This window comes from Equus przewalskii, chromosome 19 (genome assembly GCF_037783145.1).
Source record: "Equus przewalskii isolate Varuska chromosome 19, EquPr2, whole genome shotgun sequence".
NCBI classification, from domain to species: Eukaryota; Metazoa; Chordata; class Mammalia; order Perissodactyla; family Equidae; genus Equus; species Equus przewalskii.
This window is the reverse complement of record NC_091849.1, coordinates 24,353,845-24,370,639: the sequence shown is the minus strand read 5'-3', so window position 1 is coordinate 24,370,639 and position 16,795 is coordinate 24,353,845. Positions and strand designations below refer to the sequence as shown.

Genomic DNA, 16,795 nt, shown 5'->3' with positions numbered 1-16,795 from the left:
TGCTGCTGAGTTTTTTGTTTGTTTGTTTACATACAATATAACTCCAAGATAATGGTAGATACTAACTTAATTAAATATATTCTTAATTATTTTGTTATATGATTGTGGTCACCTGGAAATTTTATAAGTTTTCTTTTGCCTTTCTCAGAAAAGCATATGTTAGAGTTCCGCAATCATACAATATTTTACCTTTTTATGATGTTTATCTTTTTTTACTAAAGCAAAAGACTATGTGTAATATAAAATGTGCATTGTAAAGTGCTCCGATTATTTGAGACTGAAAATAAATCACGCGTGGATTTAAAAACAATACTAAATAAAAAATAAGGATAAAGGGATAATATTCCTGGAGAATGTTTATCAAGAGAGCAAGTGTAGCAATGTTAATATCAGATAAATTTTAAAGCCAAAAGTATAAGTAGAGACATAGAGGGATAATAAGGATAAAGAGGGATACTGTAAGAACTTTTATTTCCAATGTAGAAAACAAGATATTTCTGATAAATAACATCTGTCCCTTGGGGAAGAGGATTCTAGGCCCTTAAATGGAGCTGGAGACACCTAACATAAAGTCAGGGCCCTTTGAGAAAGGGAAGCTGGAGAAAAAAAATCTAGCAAAGATTCCCAAGAAGAAAACCTTGCAGTTGGTCTCTGCAGGGCTCTGTGGAGAATGGTAGAGAAAATCTGCCACCAAGATTTATCCATAGACTTACATAGAGTCTGGAGTTTCCATGAAAGCTTCCTGAAATTAAAGTGAAGAAAGTTCATAGTGCCTCCTAGAGCCTTATTAAGGCAAACATAGACCCTTTCAGGAGGGGAGCCTCTTGAACTCAAGCTCTCTAGATAGAAACAGATTGTTTGCTTATTGATCCAGCACATATTAGCTGCCAGGCACTGTACTAGGAACTTGAGATGTCCAAATAGAAGCTTAGAATAAATGTGATCAAATCAAATAGGAAAAGAGACACCACGGAGAATCAAGGTTCTAAACAAGAGCCTTAGATCCTTTCCCTCTCCCTTAGACAAAGAATGTCAAATACTGAAATTATCAGATAGAGAATCCAAAATAATTGTTTGCTGAAACTTTAAAGAAATAAAAATGGAATAATATAGTGAAGGAGCAAAGGAGAAGCAAATCCAGGCCGATTAAAAAAATAATAAAATAGAACTTCTAGAAATGAAAAAGAGCTATACTTCAAAATAATAAAATAAAAATCTACTGATAAAATGTAACCCTCAGGACCTTGTATGCACCTGACCACACAACCACTAAAACAGTAACCAGAATTAGAAGGAGAACTTCGTTTGCAATTGTAAGGCAAGCTTTCAATATTGTGCTCTTCAAAATTCATATAATAAGCAAAGAAAAATGAGTATGGTTATAGAAGATTTGAGCAACACAATGAACAAACATGGTCTATGTATGATTCCTGCACTGAACACATAAAGAATACCTGACTTTTTCAAAGCACGCGTTTAATAATTTCAAAAATTCAACCCTGGCTTCAGAAAAAGTCACAGTAGACACTAAAGAATTAGTACACTGCACTATTTTATCATAATCTACATTGTACTTTTTTATCATAATCTAATTAAAGAGCAATATAAAGGATTTTTTTTAACATAGTAAAAATAAAACAATCTTCCCATTTGCTTGGAAACTAAACACACACTTTTAAATACCATGAATTAGAATTAATATCATAAGGGAAACTATGTACTGTTCTAAGGCAAGTATGAAAGAGAATAAGACATATGAAAATTGTAGGATGTAACCGAAGTGGTACTAAAAGGGAAATATATAATTTTAATTGCATATATTAATATTAAATGCAGATATTAAGGAACTAGAAACACTGAAGAGATGTAAACTAGATATTGAACAAAAAAATCCAGAAAAAGAACAAGAAAGTAAACAGAAATAAAATAGAAAGAATTAGAATCCTTAGAGTGTGTTGTACTGTTGCGAATGATGTCTGATTTTTCTATTTCAATCCCAGATAGGTGATTACTAATGTCTAGAAAGGCCATGAATTTTTATGTGATGCTCATAGATCCATCAACTATGTTGAGTTCTCATTAGATTTAATTGTTTGTTTATAGATTCTCCTGAATTTTTACCTTGACATAATATTTTAAGTATATCGATTTTGAAATTTAAAAAGAATACAAATTAATTAAATAGAAAAAATGGAGATAATCCATAAACCAAAAGCTCATTTTTTGAAAAGCCTCATGATAACAGATAAACCTCTAGCAAAACTAATTAGAAAAAAAAAATTGCGTGTGTAGGGGAGAACAAGTTACAGGACTAAAGAGGGAAAAGTAGCTGCCAAAACAGAGATATAAAGAACCATGAGAACACTATGAATAACTTTTACAAAAAAATAAACTTAACAGAAAGGGATAACTTTCAAGAAAGAATTTAATAAAAAAGCTGAATAAACCAGCTATGATTAAGAAAATATGACAGGTGGTTTAAAGAAAGTCTCTCCCTTGCTTTTCAACACAAACTATATCAGGCACAGTAGGGTTTCACAGGTTTTAGTGAAATGTAAGGAATAGATAACCCCTATTTTACAAAAGTTGTTTCCATAAAAAAGTGGCTTTCCTCCTTTTTTTCTTTTGAAATTGTATAACCTATTTAAACTGGACAGGAACAATACAAAAAAAAGATAGAAACAAAGAGACGAGAGAAAATTATGGTCTCATCTTATGAATATTCATTAAAAAACTGTTTAAAATGCAAGCAAATGGAAACCAAGAGACCATATTATTTTTAAAATAATGATACATCATGTAGGATTTAGTCCAAGAATGGAAGAAAAGTTTAACATCATAAATCTGCCAGTGGAAGATATTAATAGAGAAAAGCTATTATCTCCATAGATACTGGGAAAGTATTTGCTAGAATGTAACACTCCTCCATCATAAATATTTTCAGCAGACTAGAATAAGAATGAGTAGCTACTTACTTCATAAGGAGTACCTCCAGTGAGCATAAGATTTAATGATGCAATTTTAGAAGGATTCCCAAAGAGTCAAAAGACAAAGTTCTGTGGTGTTAGTCCTATTCCACAGGGCACCAAGGGCCCAGCCAATACCGTGAGACAAGGACAAGTAACAAGAAGAAGGATTCAATAAGAAAAGATGTTGTCTTTATTGTTTGAAAATAATACGTCATTGGAAAAATCCATTCCAATCTATAAACAAACAAGTAGATCTAACAGAGCTCAACGGAGATGATGGCTATATGAGCACCATATAAAAATTCATGGCCTTTTTAGACAATAGTAATGACCTATCTTGGATTGATATGGAAAAACTAGACATCATTCACAACAGTACAACACATTCTAAGGATTCTACATCCAAGAAAAAATATTCCAGATATATATGAATGAAACTATGAAATGTCACTGAAGCATACAAGATCCACTTAAATTAAGAGATACATACACACTGTAGTGTGTTTGTTTTCTGATGACTCAACATGCTAAAGTGTTCATAAATTCCCAAACAACCTAACAGTTCAGTGTTTTGCTACAAAACCCCACTGGATATTTAGTAGAGCATTGTAAAATTCATGTTGATGAGGAAAAATAGTCAAGATGATTCAAAGAAAAAAGAAAGAAAGAGAAAAGGAATGGTGGGTCCCGATTTAAGGTAGGCACTTTAAGAGGGGCTAGGGTCATCCTAGGAATACAGCCTTGAGCTGTTACAAACTATGTTAGTGTTTGTTCAAGTTTTTATAAGCCAAGTCAAGAAGAGAGCTCAGAGGAGCTTCACTAGAGAGTTTGGTCTAAAGTTTACCTGCTGTTATTGAGATTAATTGCTTAGAGTTACCAAGAGACATTGTCTTTAGTGTAATAGTTTAGAGCAGAGACCCTGGAGCTAAACTGCCTGGATCAGAATCCCCTCTGCAATTTACGAACTGTATGATGTAGGGCAAATTAATTGAAGCTTTGTGTGACTTAATATATTGGCTGGTAAAACTGGGATAACAGTAGTTCACAGGTATGTTACCAGGATTAAATGAGTTAGCACCTGGAAAGCACTTGAAAATGTGTCTGGGTGTTTGCCCAAAAAAAGAAAACAATTTATTTTAATAAAAGTAACTGGGAAAGGTTGTGAGCTACCTGCACCCAAGGCGGCATTGTCTTTGGTGTGCCCTGTGCAGTGCTTCCTTCCTGGGCCCCCCCTCTCCATTAAAATAATAACAAAAATAATAGCAATCTTATTAAAATTATATAAGGATTAATATATTAATATTCCATAATAAAAAGTTTTCGTCGACCTAAAAGTTCATTTTTTCTTCTGATTTTAGAAGAAATTAAAACATTTTCATGAGCCACATTATCTTTTGTGGGCCCTAGGCCCTGTGCCTAATAGGTGTCGGCCCTGCGTGCACCTGAAGATGAAATTAAAAAACATAGCTATTCAGGTAGAAAATTACAAGCCACACACACATACACACACATAATCCTCACACAAAGTGTCCTATAAATGTGAGGGCAATAAATGGGGGTGGTGTAGGCAAGGCGTCCTGGGGAGTGAGCTATGAGGGGTGTCTTCAATCACTGATGAGGGAAAGGGTCAGCTCAGAAAAACAGCCGGGAGAGAAGGAAAAAGACCAATAGAGCTGTTGCTCTGCTTCTCGGTCTTCAAACTGCTCGGTTCTCTGTTTTATCTGCGAATTACCCAGTGGATTGCTCGGAGTCTTCGGGTGAGAGACCGGCAGCCTGTAGAGAGACGTCGCGTTGGCAGAGTCTGCGCACCAGCAGGGGGCAGCCACCGGGAAACCTCTCGGACGCAGGCGACTGGCCGATGTCAGCGCACCGGCCACCCCAAGGTGGGGCAGGAGTACCGTCATGTGTCGTATGCGTAACGTGAGGCTCCGCTGGGGGACCAGCGGGACCTAAGGCCTGGCGAGACGGCCCAATGAGGGAGCCGGCGTGGAGGGGCGTGGCGGGACGGTCCTATGAGAGAGCCGGCGGCGAGGGGCGTGGCTACGGGGGAGCCGGCGGAGGCGGGACGCGGAGGTTCCCGATAACCTCTTCACCCCGGAGCGGCTGCATCGGGAGGAGAATGGCCTCTGCCCATTTTCAGGCCCCGGTATAAACCTCAGTGTGATTTTTCGGGTTTGTGTGGCTATTTACTAGTAGCATTTCAGGGAATTTTCATGTCCTATTTTAAATCTCAGTTCTCCGAGTGCGATGCCCACCAGCAGCAGCAGCACCATCCACTGGATAATTTAGAAATGCAAATTATTGAATCCTACTCCAGATCCAGTGAATCAGAAACTGTGACAGGGGCCCAGCAATCTACGATTTTAAAAACCTTCGGGTAGTTTTGGTGCACACAAGTTTAAGAATGCTGCAAAGTATTGTGTTTCCCTTAAATCGGATGTTGAAAGTGACTTCTCAAATGTCAGCTTAACTAAACTAAGTTGTTCACCTTCAAGATCGTTACCAAAGCCAAAATGGTGCTTAGGCCTTACCCACTCAGACCTTGATGCCAGAAAATAAAGTGAAAAATAAGTAAATTGTATGTCTGTAAAGGGGAGATCTTAGGAGAAGGATTTCAATCAATGACCAGTGCAGAATTCCAATTATTCACAGATTTTATTAATCATAACATTTCATTTACAAATGTTTTGCTATTCTCTCGTTCTGACTTCTCTCAGCAAATATAATCTGTGGTAAATAATGAATTCCCAGTAACTAGGCCTGTAACAGAAGTAAATTCTATTTTTATAATTCAAACAAAAAATAAAATGAAAAAGCTAAAACACCTTGTTTAGGCTCTCCCACTCAGGTAATGATCTCCTTTTGCGGAATCAATGTGCAGCAAACCAAGATGGGTTGGATTTGGGTGGGATATACACACTAATCAATCATTCTCCAGCAGATCAGACTTCATACTTCAAAACTTCAATGGGCACATTCACATTTTCAGTTACTGTTGCATTCATTTCTTCTCTGCACTGATATCTCTCACCTGATTGAAGAAATAAAAAGGGTTTATTTGTTAGGTGCTATTTTGCCATCAGCATTAATATCTGCTATACCAAGAGGGTTCTGTGTACATGTGCTCGTATAACATGCAATGAGGAGTCTCTGTTCCAGTATTACTTACACTTTAGTCATTATTAGAATTAATAGCTAATGAGTCAAATCATGCTTAGTCAAGAAATATTCCTGAATAATATGATCTTTGTTCCAAATTCCCCAGCTACCTTTCTTTTTTTTTATTTTTCGAGGACGATCAGCCCTGAGCTAACAATTGCTGCCAATCCTCCTCTTTTTGCTGAGGAAAACTGGCCCTGAGCTAACATCCGTGCCCATCTTCCTCCACTTTATATGTGGGATGACTACCACGGCATGGCTTGACAAGTGGTTTCATATCTGTACCCCGGAGCCGAACCAGTGAACCCCGGGCCGCTGAAGCGGACCGTGCGCACTTAACCACTGGACCACCGGCCCGGCCCCCCAGCTACCTTTCTTGAGATGAGATTCAAATAGTTCAAAAGCTCATATTCTCTCCCTTTAGTTTTTGACCAGAGAGAATTAGCCACTCTGATTTTCATTTTAATTCAGTGACTAAAGAAAATATAGTAATTGCCCACAATTGCTAAGTACTTACTAAATGTTCATAACCGTATTAAGAGCTTTACATGAATTATCTCATGTAATCCTTAAAATAACTCTAAGTAGTGTACTATTATTCTTCTTCTTGTATAGATGAAGAAAGTGAGACCCAGAAAGGCTGAGTCACTCATTTAATTGAATTTTTTTGACAACTCTGGCCTCTATTCCTGTCGTTACAGACATATGTGCACTTTAATTATGTCATGCGGCAAATGTTTATTGAGAGCCTGCTGTGTGTCTGGAACAGCCTTAGGCATTAGAGAGTCAGTAGCAAAAAAGATTAACCCTACCCAGGTGGAGCTTACAGTCTTGAGGATGGAGAGAGGAAACAAACAATAAACAAATTTATATCAGTTAGTGCTAAGTATAATGAAGAAGAATGAACAGAGCAAGTTAAAAATGAAACAGAAAGGTGCCATCTGCTGCTCAGAGAAAGTCTCTCAGATATGGTGGCATTTTAATTAATCCACTCGACCCCAAACCAAAGAAATGTGGGGAATATTTCAGTTATCTTACAAGTATTATAGCTAGCTCAAATGCTCAATACAGGACACGGTCTATCTATCCACCCCCCTCTTTTTCTTTCTGCTTTTTTCCTACCACAGTCGGCTGTGGGCTTCTCTTTGGTCTCTAGGCTCTTTCCCTCCCTTTTGTAGTAGCAATCTGCTTCTTCCGTTCCTTTTCTGAGTCCTGCTCAATTTCTCTCACCTTTTTTCTTCTCCCCATGCTCCTCCTCCTTCTTCCCTAAAAAAATAGCCATAATTTGGCTGTCATATTTATATCATTTTGTATTTATGAAATACAGCTTAACATTCACTGTTAAACTTTTAAACAAAATTCTAAAGCATAACTCCTTTACATTTCTCCAAGTCCTGGCCCCTGCCCACAGTAGCAAATGTCATAGCTTACGGAAGGAAAAGCCACTCAAGTGCTGCTGTTCATACAAAGAAAAGGAAGCTTTTTTTTTTTCTATTTAGGACTGAATGCCCATGCTACCAAAATGAAGTTCAAGAACTCCGAACTTCCCCCAAAGTTGATCTCTGTCTCTCCTGTCTTCTTTTCCTGCAGCCACAGTTTACAGGGCAGTTGAGGCTGTAAGTGCAGGAGAAGGCTGCTGACACTGTTCTTCGGAATAAAGTAGAAAAAAGTCTTCATTAAGAAATCTCCTTATAATTTCTGGGTCCGTAGTCAATCTAAATATCCAAACCACTTGACCAAACAATCATAAAAAGCAAATAGCTGTGGAACTCAACTTATGGTCAAGGATAGATATTTAATTCAAAACTGTAAAAATAATAGTTTCTCTTCTAACTACGTGTGTAGTAAAGTATTAACCCCATCCAAAGAGAGGTGTGGACTTTGCCCTTTGCTAGGAGGTGATCTCTAGGCTCTTGGAATATCCTGCATGATAACAATATCTTTGTTTACCAGGGGGCCTTGGGCTACACTGGATAGACTAATACCATCAATTATGTTGGGGGCTTCGGGTCACACGGTATCTGTGCTACATCCAGAGGGTGTGGAGACTAAAGATCAACCACTCGAGAAGACCATCATGTCTATATGATAAAGCCTCAATAAAAGTCTGGACACCATGGCTTGTGTGAATTTCTCTAATTGGCAGTATGTACGGTGTTGTGACACATTGTTGCAAGTAGGTGCTAACACTCTCCATGACTCCACTGGGAAAGGAGTACTAGAAGCTCCAGTTTGGAACCCTCCTGGGGTCTGCTCCATGTTTCTCTTCCCTTGGCTGATTTTCATCTGTGTCCTTTTGCCGTAATAAACCCTTGAGCACAGCATCTAATAACCTTGTGTATAGTAGCTTTTAGTGAGTTCTGTGAGCCCTTCTAGCTAATTATCAAATCTATGGGTGCTTTTGGAGATCTCTGAACTCTGTGGTTGTCAGATGTGAGGAGAGTCCTGTGGACTGTTCCACACTGTGTCACACTATTAATATTACTGTGTTTTGTTTATTACTCAAAAATTGAGATGAATATTTTTGCCTTAATTTAATGAATATGGTAGTTCCCATATGAGCCAAATCTATTCACCTGCTTGCAGATTTCCAAAGAGTGATAAACACTTTTTTAGGCCTTAGTGAAAGATAAAAGAAAAGGAAAGCAATTAGCTATAAGCTTCCTCTAGTCTACAAAACTGAGGGCTCCAGGAGGTAAAGCACAATCTTATTTCTCTCTGCGTCTCCAATGTCATCACAGTGACTAGCCCAGAGACATTCAATGATCATCTCTTAAATGAAGTGATTTATAAATAAATACTCTGAACTATAGCCTTAGTACAATTTACTAGGGCATTTTGACACACGTCCAGAATCTCCTTATAAGCCTTCCTAACTAAATTCTTCTCTTTAGTTTCTTCTCCTTTTACCTTCTTCTGCTAACTCTTAATCTGCTACCTTATACTTTAAACATTGCCTTTTTTTAGTATTACTCAATCATCAATCTTAACGTCTATATTTTAATTATTAAATTAGCTTTAACTTCTTGTCAATTTTAAATTTCATTAATTTGGTTGTTTCCATATTGTTATTTTCTTATATTTTCATATGCCACAGTATTTTCTGATATTTTAAATTTTATTGTATTTATTTCCCCCTTTGATTTCTTCTTCCAAAAGGCCAACCGTATTAGTTTGTTGAACATTCCAACAATGATCTTGCACCAGAGATTTGCTTCACTGATTGAAGTTTAGGATTTCTTAGATAAGTTAATTAAATTCATTCAATACTTTTTTTTTAAGTACCTACTGTGTGCTGAGCTAATATTTTATTTAAATGCAGAGGCCACCATTTTGACCTTTACAACCTCAGGGAAAAGTCCATCAGCACATCACGTGGGAGTTTCATGGGCCTTTGTCTCTGTGGATAGTGGTCAACTGTAGTCTAAGTTACTGGAATTCTTAAAAAATCAACCAGTTATAAAGGTGCTAGGCTCAGGTGATTTTGTAGCTGATTGCTATCTAATCAGTAAAACACAAATACTTTTTACATTCAAGTGTTTAAAGCATAAAAAAGATGATGTGGTGGCTTTAAAATATGTCCACCAATTCTTTTATTTTCTCTCCCTCAAAAGGTGGAACCTAATTTCCCTTCTGAAATATGCCAGATTTAAATGATTTGCTTCTAATGAATAGAAAGTGGCAGAAGTGTCAGTGTGTGACGTTCAAAACTAGGTCATGAAAGGCATTGTGGCTTATTCCTCCCACTCTTTCTCTAATTTCCCTTTCTAGAGAGTAACGGCTACCATGTTTTGAAGACAGTCAATTAGCCCTGCAGGGAGGTCTATGTGGCAATGAACTGAGGTCTTCCTGCCAACAGCTAACAGGAGCTTGTCTGGCATGCAGGCGAGCCATCTTGGAAGAGAATCCTCCTGCTATAGTCAAGCCTTCAAATGACTACAGCCTATGCTTACATCTTGACTTCAGTCCTATGAGAGATCTTGAGCCATAACTATCTAGCTAAGTCACTTGTGAATTCCACCCACAGATAGTAAATGAAATAATAAATGTTCACTGATTTAAGCTGCCTAGTTTGGGGATAATTTGTTATACAGAAATAGATGATTAATAAAGGAGAGGCCCACAATTACGTTTTTGAAGCTATTGCAATCTTAATGGCAAAATCTGATAAAGGTAAACCCAAAGGGGGAAAATCATGGAATTATTTTATGTATGAATAGAGATGGAAAAAAATCCAGGTATAATGTTTAAATTTAGCCATCCATTATTTACAATAATAATACAACCTGATCAAATAAGATTTGGCCTAGGAATGCAAGTATGGCGCAACATTAGGAAATCTCCCTGTGCTTCACGGAACAGGTTAAAGGAGAAAAAGCACATGATTTCATCAGCTGCCACAAATTCAGAAATCATTCCTAATAAAAACTCTTAAAAGAGAATTAGAAGGAAACTATATCAACACAATAAAAACTAATCCCCATACGCACACACACAAGCAAGTATTATTTATCAATCACGAACTACAAAGCCATGTCCAGGAAAAGGAGGAAAAAGATGGTGATGCCTGCTAGCATGTCTAACATGGCAGTTTGTGATTTTAACACAGTAACATGATAAAAGCAATTAAAAGAAATAGTTATTGGAAGGAATGTCCAACATTTTTATTTGCTAATTATAGTATTACATGCAATGAAAATCAAGACAGCCATTAAATATTGATTAGAGTTAACAGAATCTGGCAGTTAGCTAGATACAAAATGCATGTAAATAATGAGTTACTCAATTCGCCTCCTCCTCCACAGAATTTCAAACAGTGCTTCAGTCTGATGCCATCTGTCAATACAGATTAGAAGGCATGACCTTATGAAAATCAGCATCTAATTTTTCTAAGACTTTATAGGGCTTGGTTCAGTGTCACCCGGCAACCCCCGTTTTTGTTGCATCATTTTTCATTCTATTGAATTTATTTTTAATTACTTGAGTAATCCATCAATTCTAAAACGTTCTCAGCCATGATCTTTTAAATCTCAATTCTGCATCATTCTCTCTGGTTGTCCTTTGGGTCCTACCATCAGAGGTATGTCAGATCGACGATTTTACTACTAATTCTGGATCTCTTAAACTCACTTGTACATCTTCTATCTGCATTTTGGATAATTCCTTAAGATCTAGGCATGTCATTCATTAAAATTGTTCAGCTTGGCCCAATTGGCTAGTAAAGCCATCCAGGAAGCTTTTAAATTTAATTGTTATAATTAATTGTATATACACACACATGTTTTTCTAGAATTTCTATTTGGCTCTTTTATCAAGTCTGTGTGGTCCTTCTTTAGATTCTTAGCCCCACAAGATATTTCAAATATATATATTTTTTAAGATATTAAAAGTTAGCCACTTGAAGTCTGTATCTGCTAATTGCCTCTTTTTAGTCCTTTTGTTTCTGTTTTCTGTTACTTTTGTTATTCTTGGTCATAACGTCTTGTTTCACAGTATGTTTGGTTAAGTTTGGCTGTGAATTGCTCATTAATTTTCTTTCACATTTCATCAGTGGGGATTTCTTGAGACCTAAAATGAAGCTTATGCCTCCAGACAGGATTTGTATTTGCTTTCACCAGGTGCTCAGGGGCACAAAATCAGCTTGGGATATCCCTAAATTAGATTCTCAGCCTGGGTGTTTGAATCTCTGTGGTACTAATGTCAGACCCAAGTAAGTGTGAAGGCTGGCCTGCGGTACAAATTCTCAGTATCGGAATCTACCCTGCTCAGCAGAAGTTCAGGGCAGACTCTTTGCAATCATCTGTGATGAGCGTGTGTGTGTATGTCTGTCTATTTCTAGTTCATTCTTTTACTCTGAAGATAGAGCTTTTTGCCTGGTGTCTCAGCTTCACAAGGAAAAATTTCTTCTCAGGCTCCCTACCATGGACAGGCTTCACATACCCTAAAAATCAAACACCCTAAAATGCAAAGCTCAGGTCTGAGTGAGAGCCAGCTGTGGTTCCTGGGGTTTCACATGGGCCAAGGCCCTGGGCCTGAGAGTTGCTTACTTTCTTAATGGCTCCCTTGCTTTTAAAACTTTAAAAAATACTATTCTGGATCTTAATTGTCCATCCAGGTAGTCAGCTTGCCACATTATGGAAAATCTATCCCCATAATCTATGAATCCATGTTTGTTTGGGAAATCATGGACGTGAGAATTTCTAAATTCATTCCTCCCTCACCCAACACCCTCCACCTAAATTCTCCATCTAAGCCAGCACTTCATTCCCAGCCCAGCCTCATCCACCTTGCAATTTTCTTGGCGAACTCTTAACCGTGGATTCCTTTCCTCCTGGCCAACTCCTTCCCAGCTCCCAGCTTTTTTTTCCCCGAGATTTATTTTCCCCACAATAATCCATACCCCGAAAACCCTTAAAGCCATCCTACCTTGTGCAGCAGAAGCCACATCCTGCTCGAAGGGGCTTTCCTTCCCTTTCTACCTCCTCTCCATCCTTGACATTCGGGGGCATCTGGGAAAGGGTATAGGGTACTGAAAAGGGGCCCTCAGTGCCGAGATAACTATTGGTCTATCTAGTCAGACACCTTAACCGACTGAGTATTAGGTTTCTCTCTTGTGACCCAGAGACCTTTACAGCTGAACGCTGGAGAAAGACTGTAAATTAAATAGGACTGTCTGGGGAAAAGGTGTAGTAACTGACAAAATTTGAAGGTGTCTCAAAAAGCTGCTTCCCTTTCCTCTCCCTCGGTGCCTGCTGGGCACAGTATAGGCTGCTCCTCTACCTCCCCCACTCGCCGTTCAAAGCCTTAAGCAAAAATTAGACCAATTGCAAAGCAAGCAAACCAAAAGACCTCGGTAATATTTCCGTGAAAACTCACATTGTCTTCAGCCTCTTTTCAGTAATACATATGTATACGGTAAGAAAGAAAACAAAAAATGAAAAGAAAAGAAACTGAGCAGAACAAAGTTGTCAGAGCATGCGCTTATGTGCTCTGGGTGAGCGGTCATCGCCAAGTCCCGGAGCAACATCAGGATCAACTTGGAGACCTAAACACGGAAACGAAAGCTGTACACTTGAAATGGCATTTTCAGTTCAAATTTCCTATCTAGTTACGTGATAGTAAATGATTAACGCTTTTATGAAACTGTACTTGCCCATAATGAGCGCGCAATTTATTTTGTTGTTGTCTACGCAGAAGTATTTCCTACACAGGTGTAACAGAGTATTAAAGAATGATAGCATACCTTTAAATTTGGTATGAGAAACCTCAGAATAGCCTTTAGAATAAAAGAATTACAACTCATTTGTTGAAAGCATGCGTGGCTCTTAAAAGAGCCTTTGGGGTTAGGTGTAAAGACGCTTACTTGGCAAGTTTACTTGGAGCTGGTGTACTTGGTGACGGCCTTGGTGCCCTCCGACACAGCGTGCTTGGCCAGCTCCCCGGGCAGCAGCAGGCGCACGGCCGTCTGGATCTCCCTGGAGGTGATGGTCGAGCGCTTGTTGTAATGCGCCAGGCGCGACGCCTCGCCCGCGATGCGCTCGAAGATGTCGTTGACGAACGAGTTCATGATGCCCATGGCCTTGGACGAGATGCCGGTGTCGGGGTGGACCTGCTTCAGCACCTTGTACACGTAGACCGAGTAGCTCTCCTTGCGGCTGCGCTTGCGCTTCTTGCCGTCCTTCTTCTGCGCCTTGGTCACCGCTTTCTTGGAGCCCTTCTTCGGGGCTGGAGCCGACTTAGTAGGTTCAGGCATTGTAGCGTTAAAAGTTACAACACTATCGCTAACACCTGGGAAAATAATCACCCCCAGCGAGGCCACATTTATTTATAGATGCGGTATTCAAATGAAGTTAGTAAAATTTCGCTCATGATTGGATTAATTTTACTGTGTCGTCACGATTGCGAATGTAAATGATAGTCGCAGATCTACCTTTTCATTGGCTATTTCTTTACTTTGCTTTGACCCAATCGGAAGGCCTAGACTAGGCTACCCAAAGCTACTATAAACAGCCTCTTCAAGCAACTGCTCTGTGTATTTCAGAGAACAGACGAAAGTTTTATTGAGAAGAGGTTGGTTTTAGCTTTGTGGGTGAAGGCAACTTCGTGCTCGCTAGGACAACTTCATGCATGGGGCCTGGGCCCGCAGCAGTGGACACCTAGTGGCCATGCTGATGTCCTACATGACTAGCGTTGGCCCAGCGTTGTGGTAGCGTATTATCCCCACCGCAGCTAACCAAATCCCAACCACCGGAAGCTCAGCAGTATGCTGAGCTGCGTGAGCCTTTTTAATTCACATTGCGATCTCTCTTCTCTACCAAAAATTCTGGGAATTTTTGCCACCAGACCGTTATCGTTGAAATACTTGGAAACAGTTTCCCCTAATCTGCCAAATTTTGTCTTTCGGTTTGTTGTGAATGCAAGTGGTCCAGTAAATAGCAAATCTTTCCTGCAGTGAGGAAATAAATACTGAGTACACACCTCGTCAATTTCGGTAATACGTTAGCGACCTCCATACACTTACAGAACATACGCGTAACATTCTAAGTCACTTCTGCCCCCAAATTCGTGCTCTCCTGCATCGCGTCCTACTGTGGGCAAATTTACTTCCCAACCTAGTGCACACTAACTGCCCAACATTCTCTCAACACTCTAAAAACAGGATAGGCAAGTAGGCCGACGCGCAAGCCGCGTTCCAGGTTCTTCTAACCTGTCTGGTAACAGTTCCCAAAAGCCCAGACCCGTTTCAGCTGGAGCCATTACTGACAACCCACCTCCCATCCCCGGAGGCCCGCCTCTCACTTGCGGCCTCCCAGCCACGCCCCCTTAGAATGTGCAACAGCTCTTTTGATGAGATCTATGGGTGGCTCTGAAAAGAGCCTTTGGGTTGTGTTGAGCTTCTAAGTAGTTGGCCAAAAGACTTTATTTCTTCTTGGCTGCCGCCTTCTTTGGCTTGGCTGCCTTGGGTTTGGCGGTCTTTGGTTTAGCCGCCTTGGGTTTCACCGCTTTGGCCTTCGCTGGGCTCTTGGGCGCCTTCTTGGGCTTGGCTGCTTTCGCTTTTTTCGGGCTCTTTGCCTTTTTGGCTCCCGCAGCCGCAGCAGGCTTCTTCGCTTTCTTTGGGGTCTTCTTGGCGCTCTTCTTCGGGGTGGCCGCCCCCGTGGCTTTCTTGGGCTTCTTAGCCGCTCCCGCAGGCTTCTTGGGTTTGGCCGCACCCGCCTTCTTCGTTTTGGGTTTGGCTTCCCCAGAGGCAGCCTTCTTGTTGAGCTTAAAAGAGCCTGAGGCACCAGTACCCTTGGTCTGCACTAGTGTGCCCTTGCTCACCAGGCTCTTGAGACCCAACTTGATGCGGCTGTTGTTCTTTTCCACGTCGTAGCCAGCGGCCGCCAAAGCTTTCTTCAGCGCAGCCAAGGACACGCCGCTACGCTCCTTGGAAGCGGCGACAGCCTTGGTAATGAGCTCGGACACCGGGGGCCCAGATGCCTTGCGCTTCGCGGCACCCGCGGCCTTGCGGGCCTTCTTCTTCACTGGTGTTTTCTCGGCAGGAGCCGGAGCGGCGGGCGCGGCGGGCGCAGTCTCGGACATATTGAAGGCGGGCTTGGGAAGAGCAACTCGAGCCGGAAACAGAGGCACTGGCCGGGACTCGGGCAGCGCCGCTGCGCCCGCCCGTTTATATAGGGCGGAGCTGCGCCGTGATTGGTGCGCTGTCCAGCCCGCCTTGCTGGCAGCCGCAGAGTGTCCTCTCGGATCCCGAGTTGTGTTTGTTACACCTCAAAAAATGCCAAAAATATCAAAATTCTCTACACCGAATTGCCTGATTTTTCTCAAAAGATGATCCCCGAAGCCTCAGCCTTCACGCAGGTCTCAAATTATGAAGAAAGCATAAAACCTTCTGCCAAAAACCAGCAATATTTCCCGCCGTGCTCGTCAAATTTCAACTCAGAGAAACAAAACTTTCTATTTTCTTCGTAAATTATAAACCGATCTTTAAGTGTGGAGTTTTCTGACCTCTCAAATATGATTCTCCAAGTGGTTAGCTTCTTATGTGTCCAAAAACCATGCTACTAGCATTAAGATTTTTATTACAAATCTGCGCTTAAGTGAGGGAAGTAACACAGGCTCCTCGGAGAGTCCTGCCTATTGAGCCGAGGGCATTTGAGTTCATCAAACTGGTTTAGTTTAATGCAAAACAAATTATTGCCCATTTTGGGTTAAATTTTGGACCCCTGAGACATCACTCTATGCACCCATGGCTTATTTCTTCCGCTGCATCTGGGATTTTTAACAATTCCTTGGGATAATTCTTTTCCTTTCTGCTCCCAAGGGTTGGGGGCGGGGCTGTTGCTGCTCTTCCTCTGGACAACTGCTCCATGAGTTTAGATAACTTGAATTCAGGATATTTGGTAAGGAAGGGGAGTCCAAACCATACTAAGGGTACACAGATGGACAAGGATTAATTTTCACATAACACACAGATGATGTCCATAAATCCACTGAAAGTGGAGATGCACTTTGAAGAATTTGTCTGCAGTCTTGCTGAATTCTTTGGCGTGTGCTTCAGGATCAAAGTGTAATACACTAGTTAGAATTGAAATTCAAACATTGATCATAAGGGGAAATAAATGAGGAGTGTAGATTATAACCTACCTATTCCCATTACTAGAGAATCCCAG

General features: G+C 40.3%; 2 protein-coding genes across 8 annotated transcripts; both read right to left on the bottom strand.

The window, feature by feature from the left end:
• Nucleotides 1–5,605: 5,605 nt before the first annotated feature.
• Nucleotides 5,606–13,881, bottom strand: LOC139073278 (histone H2B type 1-M). Of its 5 annotated transcripts, XR_011529665.1 has the most exons (4): nucleotides 13,492–13,881; nucleotides 13,005–13,173; nucleotides 12,555–12,637; nucleotides 5,606–6,000 (listed from the first exon to the last, which is right to left on the bottom strand). XR_011529665.1 is itself a non-coding variant. In XM_008541170.2 (2 exons), the coding sequence occupies exon 1, from the start codon at nucleotides 13,879–13,881 to the stop codon at nucleotides 13,501–13,503; it is 381 nt and encodes a 126-aa protein (XP_008539392.1). In that variant the 3' UTR covers nucleotides 5,606–6,000; nucleotides 13,492–13,500. The 5 variants fall into 5 exon arrangements, 2 of the variants coding, with proteins under 2 accessions (XP_008539392.1, XP_008539393.1); XR_548237.2 differs by having other exon boundaries at nucleotides 12,555–13,173; XR_548238.2 differs by lacking the exon at nucleotides 12,555–12,637.
• LOC103565192 (histone H1.4) lies at nucleotides 5,606–15,707 on the bottom strand. 3 transcript variants are annotated; one of them, XM_070584258.1, is made up of 3 exons: nucleotides 13,492–15,707; nucleotides 13,005–13,173; nucleotides 5,606–6,000 (listed from the first exon to the last, which is right to left on the bottom strand). In XM_070584258.1, the coding sequence occupies exon 1, from the start codon at nucleotides 15,705–15,707 to the stop codon at nucleotides 15,048–15,050; it is 660 nt and encodes a 219-aa protein (XP_070440359.1). In that variant the 3' UTR covers nucleotides 5,606–6,000; nucleotides 13,005–13,173; nucleotides 13,492–15,047. The 3 variants fall into 3 exon arrangements, with proteins under 3 accessions (XP_070440359.1, XP_070440357.1, XP_070440358.1); XM_070584256.1 differs by lacking the exon at nucleotides 13,005–13,173; XM_070584257.1 differs by lacking the exon at nucleotides 5,606–6,000 and having other exon boundaries at nucleotides 11,564–13,173.
• Nucleotides 15,708–16,795: the final 1,088 nt, after the last annotated feature.

Bases quoted from the DNA above. Each gene is read 5' to 3' on its own strand.
- LOC139073278 (XM_008541170.2), bottom strand. From the start codon at position 13,881: ATGCCTGAACCTACTAAGTCGGCTCCAGCCCCGAAGAAGGGCTCCAAG.
- LOC103565192 (XM_070584258.1), bottom strand. From the start codon at position 15,707: ATGTCCGAGACTGCGCCCGCCGCGCCCGCCGCTCCGGCTCCTGCCGAG.